The following is a 15,432-nucleotide window of genomic DNA, read 5'->3' as shown; positions in this document are numbered from 1 at the left end:
GCAAAGCATATTTATAAATTTCATATAAAGTTTGAGCGTTTGTCCATGGTGAAAACTCCTATTGTGCGCTTCAAAGATTGAGACAGCCTGCATTTCCAGAACACTTGAAATCACCTACTAGATTACAACACAGTGTTATATCCCAGAAAATCATTATATGAAGGTGTAATTTTCATGTTTGTACTGTGTTCTCAGGCAGTGAAGTAGGAATGGCAGATGATGATGGGGACATCAGCCGAGAAGCATCGCCGTGTGATGAGTCATGTGAGAATGATATGGTGGGGAATGTTAGTCATCAGGAAGAATCTCTTGCTTCAGTGGTATCTGAAAGTACTCCTGTTGTGTGTCGGACAAATAAAGTGACGGTGGCTACACAGACAGGCCATGAAGCACCGGACTTAGCATTCAACCCCGACAAAATGACTACAGATAAACACTGCTATGAATGTAAAGTGCGTTATAGAGACCCAAAGCCTAGAGACCTCGTCATGTACCTGCATGCGTGGAAATACAAGGTATGATTTACGTGTATATCACTTGAAGTGGTGGTTCTCAACCTTTACTGATTCAGGAACTGATAAAGCAGCAGTATGTTTTCCAAGGCCTGGTACCCAGTCTGTCTGACATTGTTCAGGACAAATAATAGCATGCATATCTGATTATCATGAACATATGTGAACATGTAGATTCTGAAGGGTTCTGACAGTGGTGTATAACACTCAGAATTCCTGGGTTTTTGGCTTTGTCCATTGTCTGGTATTCTAGAAAACACAGAAGAACAACGTTTTTTGGAAACTGGATCTGTACAGTGATTGAGGTTAGCTCTTCCTAACAGACACTACAGAGTAGGCGTCTTCCACACCTCACCTGAGGACAGAAACACATCCAGTTTTGAAAACATATTCATTTGTGTTTTATAGAATACTGAATGATGGAGAAATACCAGTAACTCTGATATTTCAACATGTTCATTTACATTTGAATAACTATCACTTTTATATGAAATTAAAACAGAAAAGTTGACATATTCACCCACACTGAATATTGGCATTTATAATGATGCACGAGTGAATATCTGAGGTTTCTAATGTGGACCAGCTTCTGCATTTGTAGTTGGTGTTATAATAACCTCGAAATCCCATACCATTTCTTCCTTATCGCTTAAACTGATGCCATCAGTAAATGCAGAAAAGGCAGAGGGAAGCAAGTGTATAGCTTTCTTACTTCCTCTTATATGTCCTCTCTCACTTAGTGTGACCATCTTGTTAATTCTTTTGTATTTTCATTTTTTGATGTGAAGCCATGTAGTCTGGTAGATAGTTACCAACATTTTGTAGTAACCTGCTACATCCATCTTCATGATAGAAGGTACTCTGATGGTGTAGGCAGTGGATTCCTGTGAAACATGGAAACTGTCAGTCAGTGTATACAGCTTCATGTCTTGCAAGACAGTTACCCTCATACATGCCAGCATGAAGATCATTAGATTTCTTTTGTCATCCATGCCTATCCATACCACTGTGTCTCTTCTGGGATGTGATGCTGTGGTGTGGTAGGTTGTCACATCAGAGGAACCACCATCTTAGGATAGAAACGTTACTTTTCTACTCTGAAGATGGAAGTTCTTTCTGAAATGTCAAATTTTGTACCAGACTACATGACATAATAACCCAAAAGATGATCATCTTCATAGTTAATGCTGTAAGGATCCTTATAGTTGATTTCTTAACCACTGTGCTATGTTGGTTTTTCTGCTGCAGGCAAGAAGGTTTGATTCAGATTTTGCAGTCTTATAATGTTGTCTGTATATATATTGACCTCTTCTAAACCTGTCATACTGTTTTTCCACGCTTCAAAGATAATTTGGACTATGTTAGTTCATATTTTGGTCACAGTATGTTATGAAATAAGCGTTTGTATGTACCATCTGTTTTCATGAAACTGTTAAAGGCATCCATGAAACATGCAATTTCTTCTGTGTGAAGTTATCATAGAATCCCTCAGAGAAAGAGATACTGATGTTTTAGGGATAATGAGAGTGAATCAAGATATATAAATATGTCCTCAGGTAGTAAACATGAAACAGTCACTGTAAATAATTCAGCACAGGTATAGCACCAGAGTACTACTATTGTAGTGGTGAAAATGTTAGCACAGCCGTCCTTTGCTAGCCTCTGTGATTATGTTCCTGAAAATACTGCAGATGCCATGACAATCTGCAGAGCTTCAGTTATCTTGGCCAAGGCATTGTGGGAAAATTGGTGCTAAGGAAACTGTGGCAATTGTTAACACTTCTCAGAATGCAAGTTCTCTGTTCTTTCACTGAAGGAAAATAGGTAGAATGGATGAGACATAAGAGATAAAAACTGTCACAAAAAGACATAAAGCAGTGGTAATCTGAAAGCTAAAAGATAGTTTAGAATACAGTTACATCCATGTTCACAACAAATATCAGTCTTTTGGCATGGAAGCCACTGCCTTTTTTCTGTGTGTACAGAATTTGAAAATCACAGATAAACAAAACCACATACCAACATTTGGGTAGTTGTGGTCGTCAAGGAAGTGCTGTACTTGGTAGGAACTTGATCTCTGCTGCTTATATGCTGCTCATGTTAGCAAGTCTGTGGTATAAATAAATCCTTATTTGTCATAATGAACTTAACAATGTTCAGCCATTGTGCTTGTGTGCATGTGGATGTTGCTACATGCTTGGCATGCAGCCTGTATGGCTAGCTCTGGTATATTCATGCTGCACTTGTTGCCCATGTTTCACTGTTGCATTAAATTCTGCTACAGATTTAACAACACTTTATCAACATTGATTACATGGCAACAAAGAACATGATTATGGATGGTGGATTGGGAAGGATATGAGAAGGATCAGTGATGACCTGTTTTAAGGTATCAGCTGTACATTCACTTGAATTGACTGATGAAAGCCATTAGAAACTTTGTCAGGGTATGTGGTCCAGAAGTTGCGATTAGAATGTGGGCATTGCAAAACAAAGCCATACTGCCAGACATATCAGTTCAACATTCAATTCCACCATCTTCTTCTAGGTTTACTGACTTTTTATTAATTGTGTACATGTGTGTACAGACACACACAGGGGGGGGGGATCAAAACTGTTCCTCTGGCTGGCACAGATCAATCAGTAAAGTGAATGGTTACTTCTGGATAGCCAGGGCTCAATTCCCAGCTGGGGTGTAATCACTATGTGAATGAAGCTGATCCATAACCAAATGCAATATTTAGTGAGTGATTTAATATCAAATAGCATGTTCTTTGCTAATGTTTTCATGGAATTTTGCATAGGGTCCAGGCTGGTCGTACGAGACAGAGCTACCTGATTGGGCAAGAGTAGACTGGACAGAGCAAGATGACTGAGCCGTGACTTGTGGTGTGAAACATCATAACACCCATCCATACAGACAACTATGTATAGGGTCCAACAACCAATTAAAGAACATACAGCTAGCATTTCATAATGATGAAGTCCTTCTTGCAAATGACACTGCTAGTGTAAGATCTGAGGTTTTCAGAGCAGTGGTTGTGAATAGTTCTATCTTCCAGACTACACAGGATATATCTGGGATATATCCCAGAAGACAGAACTTTCTGATGCTGCTGATGTTTCATATTTATAAAAGTCACAGAGTTTTTATTGAATGGTGTAAGATTTTAGGGAATGTTAAATTTTGAAGTCATGCACTTTATGGAAAGAAACAGACAAAATACAGGTCTGTTTTCAAGCTCGTAAAAAAATCATAACCATCTGTCACTTGAAATTATGCAAGACAGACAAACAGAACCAACAGTCTGTCTGTCAGAAGTAAAGGTAGGGTGGCCACCACCAAAAGTAGTGCTCTCCAGTTGCATATAAACAGGCTCATCACTGCATGAAATATAGCTACAGTTTAATATATACTACAATTTTACATACCATTGATTGAATATAGCTAGTTTACTGTGGTTCATATTTTTCTTTCTGAAACATATCTCTAATGCCAATCCAGCCTTCTTATGAAAATCTCCCACCACTTCCTTTGACATGGTTCTTAGCAGGACCAGTATAGCTGTTACAATATTAAATTGACAGGTGGCCACCCTAGGTTTATGCAGCATGTGGCACTGGTGCCTGACTGTTTATGGGAACATACTCATTGGTAAATGCAGAGGTGAAAGTTAAAATTACATATCATAACCTGGAACTAAATTGTTGTCCAATATGCACCAAAAGGTACAGTGAAAACAAATGGAGTAACGTTTTAAATTATGCTTTTAATCCATAATGTTTTTATACACATTGGAATAGATTTACATACATATAAGGTGTGTTGTAACCTTTTGTGACAGTAGTTTTCTTATGGCAGGTACATAAGAAGTGCGTATTTTCTTTAGGTGGTGATATTGCTATGCTGGAAGTTCCTTATGGTAAAGTATTGACTTTTAAATTTCCCCTCTGCAGTTTAACCAGTCTTATAAATGTAAGTGCTGTATATTTTCTGTGATGATTTAAGAGGGGATGGTTTCCTAGGTGATGTATTCTCTTGACAAGTGCACAAGAAAATGAATGAATGACAAGGTGTATAACATATGAGCTTCCCCCTCGGCCTTGCGTTTATAAATAACATTACATTTTACAGTAGAATTACAGACTGTGCCTTGGAAATGTGTGTCTTTTTTTTATTTCAGAATTAGATAACCACACATTCTTACCCCTTGTATACCACACATATAGTTGCTTGCTTTGTGACTGTAATTGTGTATTTATGTTGGATTGTTAATATATTCAGGCTCAATTGGAAATTCGTACTTCCCTACAGTCCACGTTTTTTAACCCTTACCTGTATTTTTGTATTAGTCTGGTCCATCCCCTCTTCTTAAAAAATTATGATTTATGATTCCTTAGTTTGGAAGGAAACCTATGATGATTTACACTGAAAATAAATGCAAGTTGCTTATGAATTCATTTCAAGAAGCTTGTATGACAGGCAGTAGATGGCAGGAATTCCCACATTAGGACAGAACTCACAGTAGGACTGATATTGATACCTGAGTGAGAATGTTTTTCATTTGTTTATAGCATAAAGTGTTCTGTATTGATAACATACTGTGAGGCCATCTACTGATTGTGATATAAACAACAAAAAGTATGCTTAATCAAATCCCACATAGAAAATTTCTGATTGTGAGTCTGAATATGTTAAGTGATGTATGGCTTTGTGAATAATTAACTGAAATTAGTATCATATTGGTGGCTGCCTTTCTTTCATTTTACATTTGAAAGACTTTGTAAGGGATGCCTATATATTGTGGTTAGCATAGTAAACTAAAAAATTATCACACTGAAGTGAATAGTTAATGGATACATTGATTTGTGTTGTAGTTGTTGAGTATTGTTGTTGAAAATCAAAGAATCCATGTTATCAGTGACAATACAAGGGAAACTCTACATGAAAGTTCCCATACAAAAGTGGTAGAACCTTTGTGAGGAAGAAGAATGATAAGAGGAATTCAGTTTTCCTGTAATTATCTCTCTTTCCGTTTGATATAAATGGCTGCAGAATTCTGCAGGTAGAATATTTAATAAGCTGTGCCACAATTCAGACATATGAGCCATATAATATGTACAATTTGAAATTCATTCCTTTTGGCCCCTCTGAAAGTAATGTTCAGCAGTTACAAGTGATATATGTTGAATTTATATGCAAGAAGAAAGAGATTTCTGAGTTAAGAATGATGTCTTAAAGTCATAGGTAAAAATAGCTTATTTCAGTAACACAAATTTTTAATCATTACTAGGAGAATTGAAGCCAAATTTCAAGAAATATGGTAATTTGCACATAACATTTTTTTGTTTCCTATGTCTTCCCTGAAGTAAACACTGAAACGTGTTTTATTATAGTTACGTTGTGCTTGATAACCTTTAATAAATAAGTTCCCGTCATCTCAGTATGTACATGAATCATTTTCATTTACCAGTTGGCTGTATGTATAATTTCTGTGTAATAATTTCATTAATCACCTACAGGAGGAACAGTCATCATCATCATCATCATCATTTGACATTTCCACCACTGTGGGTTATCATATGACAAACCATCTACATTCTTTTCTGCCTCCTGTAAGCACTTATTCGTAACTGTGCCCATTCTTTCCCTAATCCCAGTTGCCAATAGAACGTCTCTTACTTGGTTTCTTATCTTATCCTTCATCTCCTGCGTGATCATTCATTCACCATCTTGATTTCTGAGACTGAGTCATCCTGTTGTCATCCATGCATAAAGTGTGTACTTAATTTAGCCAACTTATTCCTGTAGCATTTCTCAGATTGCGTTTAATATCCTGGTTTCAGATATTATCCCTTTTTTGCTGTTGTTCATTTTTTAATACTATATGTAAACTGCAGCTTCTTGTAATCTGTTGACATATCTCTTAGTACAGAAGGTATATCAGAAATACAAGAGAGACCAGCCAGTAAGTTACAATATCTGGGAATATTCAGAGCGAAAAGTCTTTTTGTTAATGTGTGATGTACCTTTTCATTCTCAGTTTTTCAGCACTATTAACTTCTGAACAATAATTTCCATGCTGTTTCATAAAGTAGAATAACACAAGAGAGAATTATGCCAAAGAGAAAAGGCGGAAAATGTTGGAAATTAATTATTTTGCATAATAAAGTCAATTCTTAACATGCATGGAATATATGTTAAGAGGAACCCCCATTTAAAGTTTGTCTTGGGGACAGGAGTTACATACCTTGAATCAAGAAATGTCTTAAAATAGGGGTCATATGAAATTTTAACTTACATTTTAGTGTTCACATCAAATATCTGCTTTAATCTAACAAAAGAATGAAGAAACATGCATTAAACATCATTAAAAATAAATACAAATATAGAAGGGCAACCTTATGACTTCTAATTAGAGTAACCATACAAAATGACTCATATAAATATAACTAAAATGAACAAATGGGCTTCTCCTTTTCTGATCACATCTAGTACATCGCTTATCGCCAGCTTCTTCCTTTTGTTAACCATCACTAATTCAGTTTTAAAAACTGACAAATGATGCGCACACATTACGTGCATACATGAATGTGATACATGTGCTCTTTATACAATTAAATGCAGATATACTAATTTCAAACACAGGTTTGTATAGGTAAGCTGCAAACAGTAATACAGCCTCCAAGAGGTTACAGTAGATGAGGCATGGCATGGCTCATTCATACTAGTTGCTCAAGGTCAATAAATGCCCATGCATATTGTTCACTAGTTGATGACATAGAAGCTGACCTTTAGCAAACAGTAGGGTACATAAACTAGACATGGGCACATTGTGGCCCTCGAGTTTAGAGTACTTGTAAGCACTAAATAAGGGTATGGACGTCATGCAGGAAATTAACTTTTATCCAATAAATGCAGTTGAAACACTACACTGAGAAACATTGAAACGAAATAATTTATGCATTGTGTAGTTGTGGCTTTTGCCAGAACTCCAAAAAATAAACACTATGAGTAAATGCAGGGAAACCTTAAATTGAGATTCTACTGTACTATATACTTGAGTATCAGCCAGGTCAGATCATAGCAGGCCTAGTAGAATGAGTATCACAGTTTAATCTTATTCTTTTCCAGAGAAAGATACAAAAATAAGTATATATTGTCACATGTATTGGTGACTTTAGACAAGGGTTTGGATTGGTGAATCAATTTACTGGATATTCACTAGTTGTAACTGCAAATAATTAAAACAATTTTAAGATTACTGTAATTAAAACACAGAAATTAAGTCTTCTATATCTACTTTAACTAGTTATTGCTAGGTAACAGAACTAAATAATGGATATTCTTCTGTAAAGTTTTCCCTATCTGTTTCCTGCAACGGATTTTAACACAGGAACTATAACTGTCACACTCCAGATATCACTGCACTACAGCACATGAAGTCTTCAAATCGTATATTAAGTCCTCACTGGCCGACTTCTAATTCTTCTTCAACTACGAACTTCCCATGGCTGACTTCAACTCTCCAGTCTAATTCTATCAACTGGACTCTGTACTACTTCTAGTTCCAATTCACTCTAATCCTAGTCAAAGTCAAAGTCACATTGTGACTGACGGTCAGTCAGTCAGTAAGTCTTGGAGTCGAGCCCCATCTGGGGCTCATGACCAGATATTATATGTAATTATTACCATTTGGCAGTTACGGTCTTATTTTTTAGGGGTACCCTCTCTGACAAGATGATGGGTTTGTCTTTTGCATACGATGCTGGCCTTTGCCAGTGCAGTCTTTCTCGGGTCTGAGTCCCTTGAGACTCGTGACCATATTTTACACTCTCAATTTTGAGATTTCCCTTTTCATCACCTCCTACGTTAGGGCTATGGTGGAGATATTCGACAGCTCACAGTTCTTGTTATATAGCTGTGGCACGGACTGCATAGAAAACCTCTTTTATGCAACATAATTGCGTAACCTAGCAACTAGTGCATATCTTATAACAATAGATTCCCTACTGTTATAGTGTTCTTAAGGGGGGAGGTGTTTACCAGCCGTCGCATAGAAATGGCAGTTCTTCTATTGTAGCCTGTATTCGTTGTCATGAGAATGTTTATGGACATTCCTGTATTGTTATAGAAACAGCCCATATGTTACAATATTGTGGCGTTTTTTTAGTGACTAGACACGGTTTGGACTAATGACTGAAATTAATGAATGCTTATTACTCATAATTACAAGTAGTTACAATTTTACTGTTCTACGCAATCTACAAACAACTACAATGCACTTGAAATCTTCCCACTCTGCTGTCTTATGTACTCATTGCTTGGTTGCAGCTTCTAACAATTGACATTCCTTTTGGTGCCTCTATGAACAAAGGCTCCTGTCCATGCTGGCTGACAACTGACTGCTAACCACAGATTGCAGCCCTGTCAGTCAGTCCTCCATATATATTTTTGGCATGGACCAACTGCATCTTGCTAAAGTCAGGCTTCTGGGTGCGCATATTTACATGGCTTCCACCAGGCTGGTAGCCCATGTTACCCATGGATGCCGAATCGCTTACCATCTGTTCCAAAGGCACCAAAAATCATCTCTCCACCACCTTCCTTGAATGCATCTCTATCTGGATTTGAGCATGGTGTTTGCCTTCTGCCGTCACTGCCTTCTCAATCAGCTCCACCTGATTCAGTAACTGAAAAATGCATTCATCTCCCACCTTTATTGTCTTCAGTAAATCTGTCATATTCCGATATTGAGCAAGGTGTCTTTCATTCATCTTCATCACCTCCTTCCATTCTGAAGTTGAGTGCAATGTTTCTCTTGTGTAAGCACTGTCATAGCTCTCAACTGTTGTACGAAACTTTCACCCCCCTGTAAAATCATTTTTATCTGTGTTGACTTGTGTTCTGTCATGTCCCCCCTATGCCTGCAGCATCACCAATGAAATGAGGACAATGAAGAAGCCAGAAGGAACAAATATCTACCAGAAATTTTGCTCATTTCCTGGCAAGTTCTACCTGTGCAATTCACAGGACAACTTTGATTCTGTTTTGTTTGAGTCGAGGGCTTCAACTGGGACCTCTTTGGAGGATGGGATTGGTTTCATGTCTGGGATTTGATCAAAGGATGGGGTTGGTGTGAAGCCTGGGATTGGTTCAGACACCAGGATTTTTTCAGAGGCTGGGACTGGTTCAGACTCTGTTATTTTGTAGAATAATTCTTTGGAAAATTCCACAAAAACTATGTATCCTGTGATGATAGATAATATTACCACTCCTCTTATCACCATTTTATGCTTATTTTTCTAGCTTTGTAGTTAAAGAGATTAGTTGTCTCCTGCTTCCTCACAAGGTCTTCTCAGTCCATTACAGTCTTCACTAGCCATTCCCTAGAAATGGATTTTAACTCAGTAACTATAACAGTCTCACTGAATAACACACTCCAAACATCACTGTAACTACAGCATAAATAAAGTCTCTTCTATCTTCACTAGACACTGTCCGCTTATATCCATACTGTCTGGCATGTATCCCACAACTTAACTGAGCTCAAAGTCAAAGTCATAGTTACTTTACAATTGGCAGTTTACCACCAATCACTTCATCTTGACACCAAGCCCCTTCAGACTCACAACCAGAGATTTCTTTTCAGCTGAACCCTTGCAGTCATAGTCCTCTGATGAGAAGATGAGTTTGTCTCTTGTGTCAGTACAGGCTTTGCACAGCAGATCATGCCTATCTTATGCAACTTATGCTACAATGGAAGCTTAGTCATTTGAATGATTGTAAGCTTGACAATCGCCAAGTTTAAGCCTTTCATATTTTTTTGAACTGAGCTCTAAACATGTCTCAGTTATAACATCTTGGCTTGGACCAACAGAAAACACAGCTCTTCTGTTGTTGCTCTTATAATTTCTATGGCAACGTGTTTTGTGCAAAACACATTACCCAGTAATGGCTCTGTTGTATTTGCTTATTTCACAGTCATCGACTAATAACAGCCTTACATGCTGCAATGCTGTAACATACAAATTGTATGTGAAATTATAACTTCGTAAGTATTCACAGGCTAAGTTTCTCATAGCCCATACCCCATTTTCATTACTGCCCATTTTACACTAGCAGTTCTTTTGAGTGAGATGACCATATTTTCTTTAATTATTTTGTTCTCTCATACATCTTCATGGGGACAACTCAACCTTTACTTTTATGGTTCATACCAATAAATTCAGAGGCACAGAAGCTGCAAATTGCTTCCCGCAAAGGTTGTATATTCATTCAACTGCAGAAACTCCAGATTAATTTCTATATGCACAATTATCCTTAATACTCATTTTATAATGTCAGTATATAAAATTTAATCTGTTAAGATATCAAGCTGATGTGTGGAAATAAAATATTATTTCCCATGTTTGGCAGCAATTTTTTGACAGATCATTATTGTAATTGTTGCTGATGTTTTGTAACTGAGATATTCAAAACTCCAATCTTTGTCATTAAATATAAATGGAAGAATTTCTGAGAAAAACATATGTAATTTACTTTCCTTTGGACACTCCAGTTATATGATAAGGTAAAAAGTAGCTATTAACTAATAATTATGCAATTTTGGGATCCATTTTCATGCCTGATTTCCACCGGTACAGATTCTAGCTACTTTACATTTATCTCTAAGCAAATATTGATGCAGTAACCATATTTATAATTGCTTATATATAAGAAAGTTCCCATATAGTAGTTTGTAGATGCGTTTATGATCATTTTCCTTTCAGAGATTCAATTTCTTTGCTTCTGTGGTTTATTAGTTATTACCATCAAATGGGATGCTAAATATGGATTTTGTATTGTTCTGTATTCCACAAAAAATAACAAGAGTTGCATATTTTTTGAAGACCTGTAACCACGCCGTAATTCAGGATCCTATTCTAGTACTCGAAGTAGCAGCCCTTTTATCCCTCTCATGGCCACCATGTTGGTATTTTTGACAATATGAAATTAATAGATATAAAAACAGGATGACACTTGGTGGCAGTTTGTTTGTAGCAAGTTTTATTTATATGCATACAGGGATGTGGTATAAACTTGTGTTTCCTTATAAGATGTGAAAAGTTGGCTAAAAATTGTAGCTTTAGTGTAATCCTTATTCTATCTCCACATTCTTCTACATAAAGGATAACATCCAACTCATCACTGTGATGCTGAAATATGCACTTAGAACTCAAACACCATACATTTACGTTTACTTGGGTAATCAGAGCCAGTTTGTTAATGAATTATAATTAACGTGTTTGTTAAAACCGTTGGTTTCTTAAAGCTTTAAAGGCATACAAATTGGTGATGTTAATTTGCCCTTTATCATCTGTCACCTTAACCAACACGTACAGTAAACTTATGAGGAATATCTGCAAAAGAAATGTTTGCCCTCCTTTGCCTTAAGGAAGTGAGAAGTGCTGTAACTATATTATTTTTCAGTATTTCCTATACCAAATTTTCATGCCATTTTTTTATACATGTCACATTGGTACATATGTTTGGGACTTTTCATGAAGAAGAGATTGAGTGGCTCATAGTTTCATGGTAATTTATTATTAATTTAACTTGCTGGCAGTTGAACATGATTAGCCTACATTCTGAAGAGATGGGAAGATAGGTTTCTTTTCACTGAAAGTATCTCATGTCAGAGATGTACAGATTGTTGATTATTGTATATTTACCAGTTCTTATCAAATGCACTGGTTGTGTAATATAAATAACAGGGCAATTTGTAAATGCTGCTTTGGAAGGTAGTGATTATAGCGCATGTAAGGTACTATATTAGGAAAAATCTCGAAATAGCTAATCTTTGGGCTGTGGTCTTGAATATTGACTCTCCAAAATATGAAGCAGGAGTGCTGATCACTAAACCATGACATTTGCTGAAAAATATAGAAAAATAGGACTTACTTCTAAGTGATGTCTCTTGTTCATATCATGTGCAGGTTTGGAATATACAGTTCCATCAGCCTCAGGAAACTGAAAGAGGATACACTTGCAACAGAGGCATGATTTAGGATGGTTATATACAGTACGTGCTTGTTTCCTCATTCTTCAAACATTACAAAATGTTAAGGTTCCTTGTTGATTTAAATTTCATCTTCGCAAATACATTCATTATAAAACAATTCAGAATTAAGTTTTCTTTAATATAACTGACATGTAGGAATCCAGCTTTGACGTGATTAATGCCTATGGAGATTTTATTTGTGTTAAGTATAAAGAGATTTTATATACAGCTTCCCAAGTATGGCCATTGCTATAGATAACCAATACATACAGTTTTGTTTATCTCATAAACAAAAGTTTGAATATATGTAATTTTGATTGAACTGTAAAGACCATGATTCAAGAGTATGTTGTTTACGTATTTATCACATTATCATAACTAAAATTTTATTTGGAGTTAAGTTCATTTCACAGCATCCATAATGGAATGAATCTTGAAAGTATACAGCATTGTAATTTGTGTTTAAAATGCAGACAGTATTTTATCATGTTTGCAGAAATTATAAATTGGAGAAAGACATGGAGGCCATACACTGGATGTGCTTAAAGTAAAAATGATAAAAATGTGGTTACAAATCTCCATTCCAGCCCTTCAGATGTATATAAATGTGTGTGAAATAACTGAAATTAAAGCATAATTTATTTGTATCATATATATTTTTAACATGATTTGTACTGATATAAAAGCGATATGGTTCTCATTGCAAAACATGGGTGTTCACCACACAGCTGTACTGATCATCTGCAACATAAAAGAATTATTTCAAACTTCTATATTTTCATTTTTCTCCATTTCATTTTCCCACAGTGTAGTCCATAGTAGTTATATTCTTCCTTTATTTTCAGCTTATTTTGAAACTCCTCATTCTATAGTTAAATATTTGGATATTTGATTGTCTGTTGATAGGCCTCTGTTCTTTTTCCTAATGTCTTGGAATTATGTATATAAATGTTTGACAGACCATAGTTATATGAACTTTTTCAGGTCCTCTGTTACACTGTTCTGTATTCATGGAAGTTCAAGTCCACTGTTTGATGTGGAACGAAACTGTCAATAGTATTCTGAATAAGAAAGAAAGAAGGCGGCAAGAGGTCATCATGTGTTTAAACTAACCTTGAAGGGGACTGTATGTCAAGGTCAGTCCAGTATTTGGAAAGTAACTTTCCAGTCTGTGCTGTTCTGACTGTAATAGTTTTGAAATTGAAGCAAAATAAATAGTGCCTAGTAGCACGTCATATGACAAAATATACAAATTAAACATAATGATGTTGAAGTTTATCCATAGAATCATGTAGTGATATGCTTCAAATTTCTTGTTATGTAACAACTTTTAATTATAAATATGTAGGGATTTTTAATTGTATTTTTCTTGGTGAACAACATGGAATAAATTTCTTTCAAAATTGTTGGTGAAAGAGTTGAATTATTAGGTTAAAGATTCTTGTAATTAATTGTTACTTTCCTCAGAGACACAAGTTCTAATTATATATTTACGTAGGAAACATGTCAGCAGAATGAGACATTCTGACGTGAAGAACGCATGTGAATTCAACTGAATATGAGTATGGACCCACCAATGTGTCATACAAAGTACCATGCTTCCTAGACTGTAAGATGCACCCTGATTTGATAATGCATATTTTTCCAGTCGATATGTTGTTATATAAATTTAAAAATAAAATCCATAAACACTTATATAAAAAATGATAGTGTATTCAAAGGAACAGCATCCCCATGAAAGGATCAATTTCTCATTTTTCTCTAATGCTTCATAAATTTGCAAAGCGTTGTCTTGGTTATGGTACAACTACAGTATTTTTCACCAACACGGTTCCATATTCTTAGATGTGATTTATCACATTTCATTTAAAGCTTATACACAACTTTTCTGGTTTGTACCAATTGCAAAGTGCCACTGCTTTACAAAGAATATATGACAGACTAATCGATTTCTAGTGTGTGCTACTCAGCAGGTGGGTTGCCAAGGAGTGGGATGACCCATAGATACTTTTCCTGAGTGCCATACTATGTGTGCTACTGAATGGATGGTTTGACGATGTATAGGGTGATCTACAGTCACGTTTTGTGACTACCATAAGGTGTGCACTGCATAATGGATATGTTGACAATGAGTGGGATATCCCACTATTACTTTTTCTGATCACTATACTATCCACTCTTGCTCTTCCATGACTTGTGACTAATCTGCAAAAGGATGCAGGCTTGGTGATAGATAATGTCCATGTATAGGTAAAAGAATGTGTACTTTACAGTAGAGTAATTTTAATCATATTATATCATCTCTCTGTAATATCAGATCATACTATGGAGGGAAATTTTAGGCAGCATTTTCCAGGCAGAAAAGGTGCATCTTATTGTCTAGAGAGTATGATAATAAAGAAACACTGTTAAGGTCATTACGACATCCAAGACACAGGATGCATATCATTGCAGAACAATGTATTGTGCTACTTGGTGTCATTAACTGTATGACAGTGTCGTCACTTTGGAGCTGGACATGTAAGAACCCCAAAACAATTGTTGGTGTTTATAAAACAGCTGTGCCAGGAAAGCCTTTTATTCACAGAAGTTATAATTTATTCATATATTCATACCTGGAGTACCTAAATGAATTAGTTAAACTTCGAAAGGCCCATGAATGTGTTATCCATCATGAACCATAATATATTTTTATAAATGAAAGTTCAGAGGGCCTAAAATTGTGTTGTGAACTTATGAATATTTCAGCCTATAAATTTGAGTGATGGAGCTGATGTACTTTGACTTCAGTTTCTAATGTACCTTTGCCTTTCTCAGGAATCTGGTGCTTGAAGTGGGAGTATACCCATTTCACTTTAACAAATATAATGGCTCTT

At 35.9% G+C, this 15,432-nt stretch overlaps 1 protein-coding gene across 3 annotated transcripts in view; it reads left to right on the top strand.

Moving 5' to 3' along the window:
* Positions 1 to 7,732, top strand: part of LOC111864921 (uncharacterized protein C18B11.02c) — a 702,662-nt gene extending 694,930 nt beyond the window's left edge. For all 3 annotated transcript variants that reach the window (XM_033751616.1, XM_023852540.1, XM_033751617.1), the window contains 2 exons: positions 196 to 515; positions 3,317 to 7,732. In XM_033751616.1, coding sequence (XP_033607507.1) covers positions 196 to 515; positions 3,317 to 3,388 — 392 coding nt within the window. In that variant the 3' untranslated portion in view covers positions 3,389 to 7,732. The remainder of the gene's footprint in view (positions 1 to 195; positions 516 to 3,316) is intronic.
* The last annotated feature ends 7,700 nt before the right edge of the window (positions 7,733 to 15,432 follow it).

Source organism: Cryptotermes secundus, unplaced genomic scaffold (assembly GCF_002891405.2).
Source record: "Cryptotermes secundus unplaced genomic scaffold, Csec_1.0 scaffold62, whole genome shotgun sequence".
In the NCBI taxonomy this organism is placed as follows: domain Eukaryota; kingdom Metazoa; phylum Arthropoda; class Insecta; order Blattodea; family Kalotermitidae; genus Cryptotermes; species Cryptotermes secundus.
Note: the sequence above shows the minus strand (reverse complement) of the source record. Positions and strands in the feature narration are given on the sequence as shown.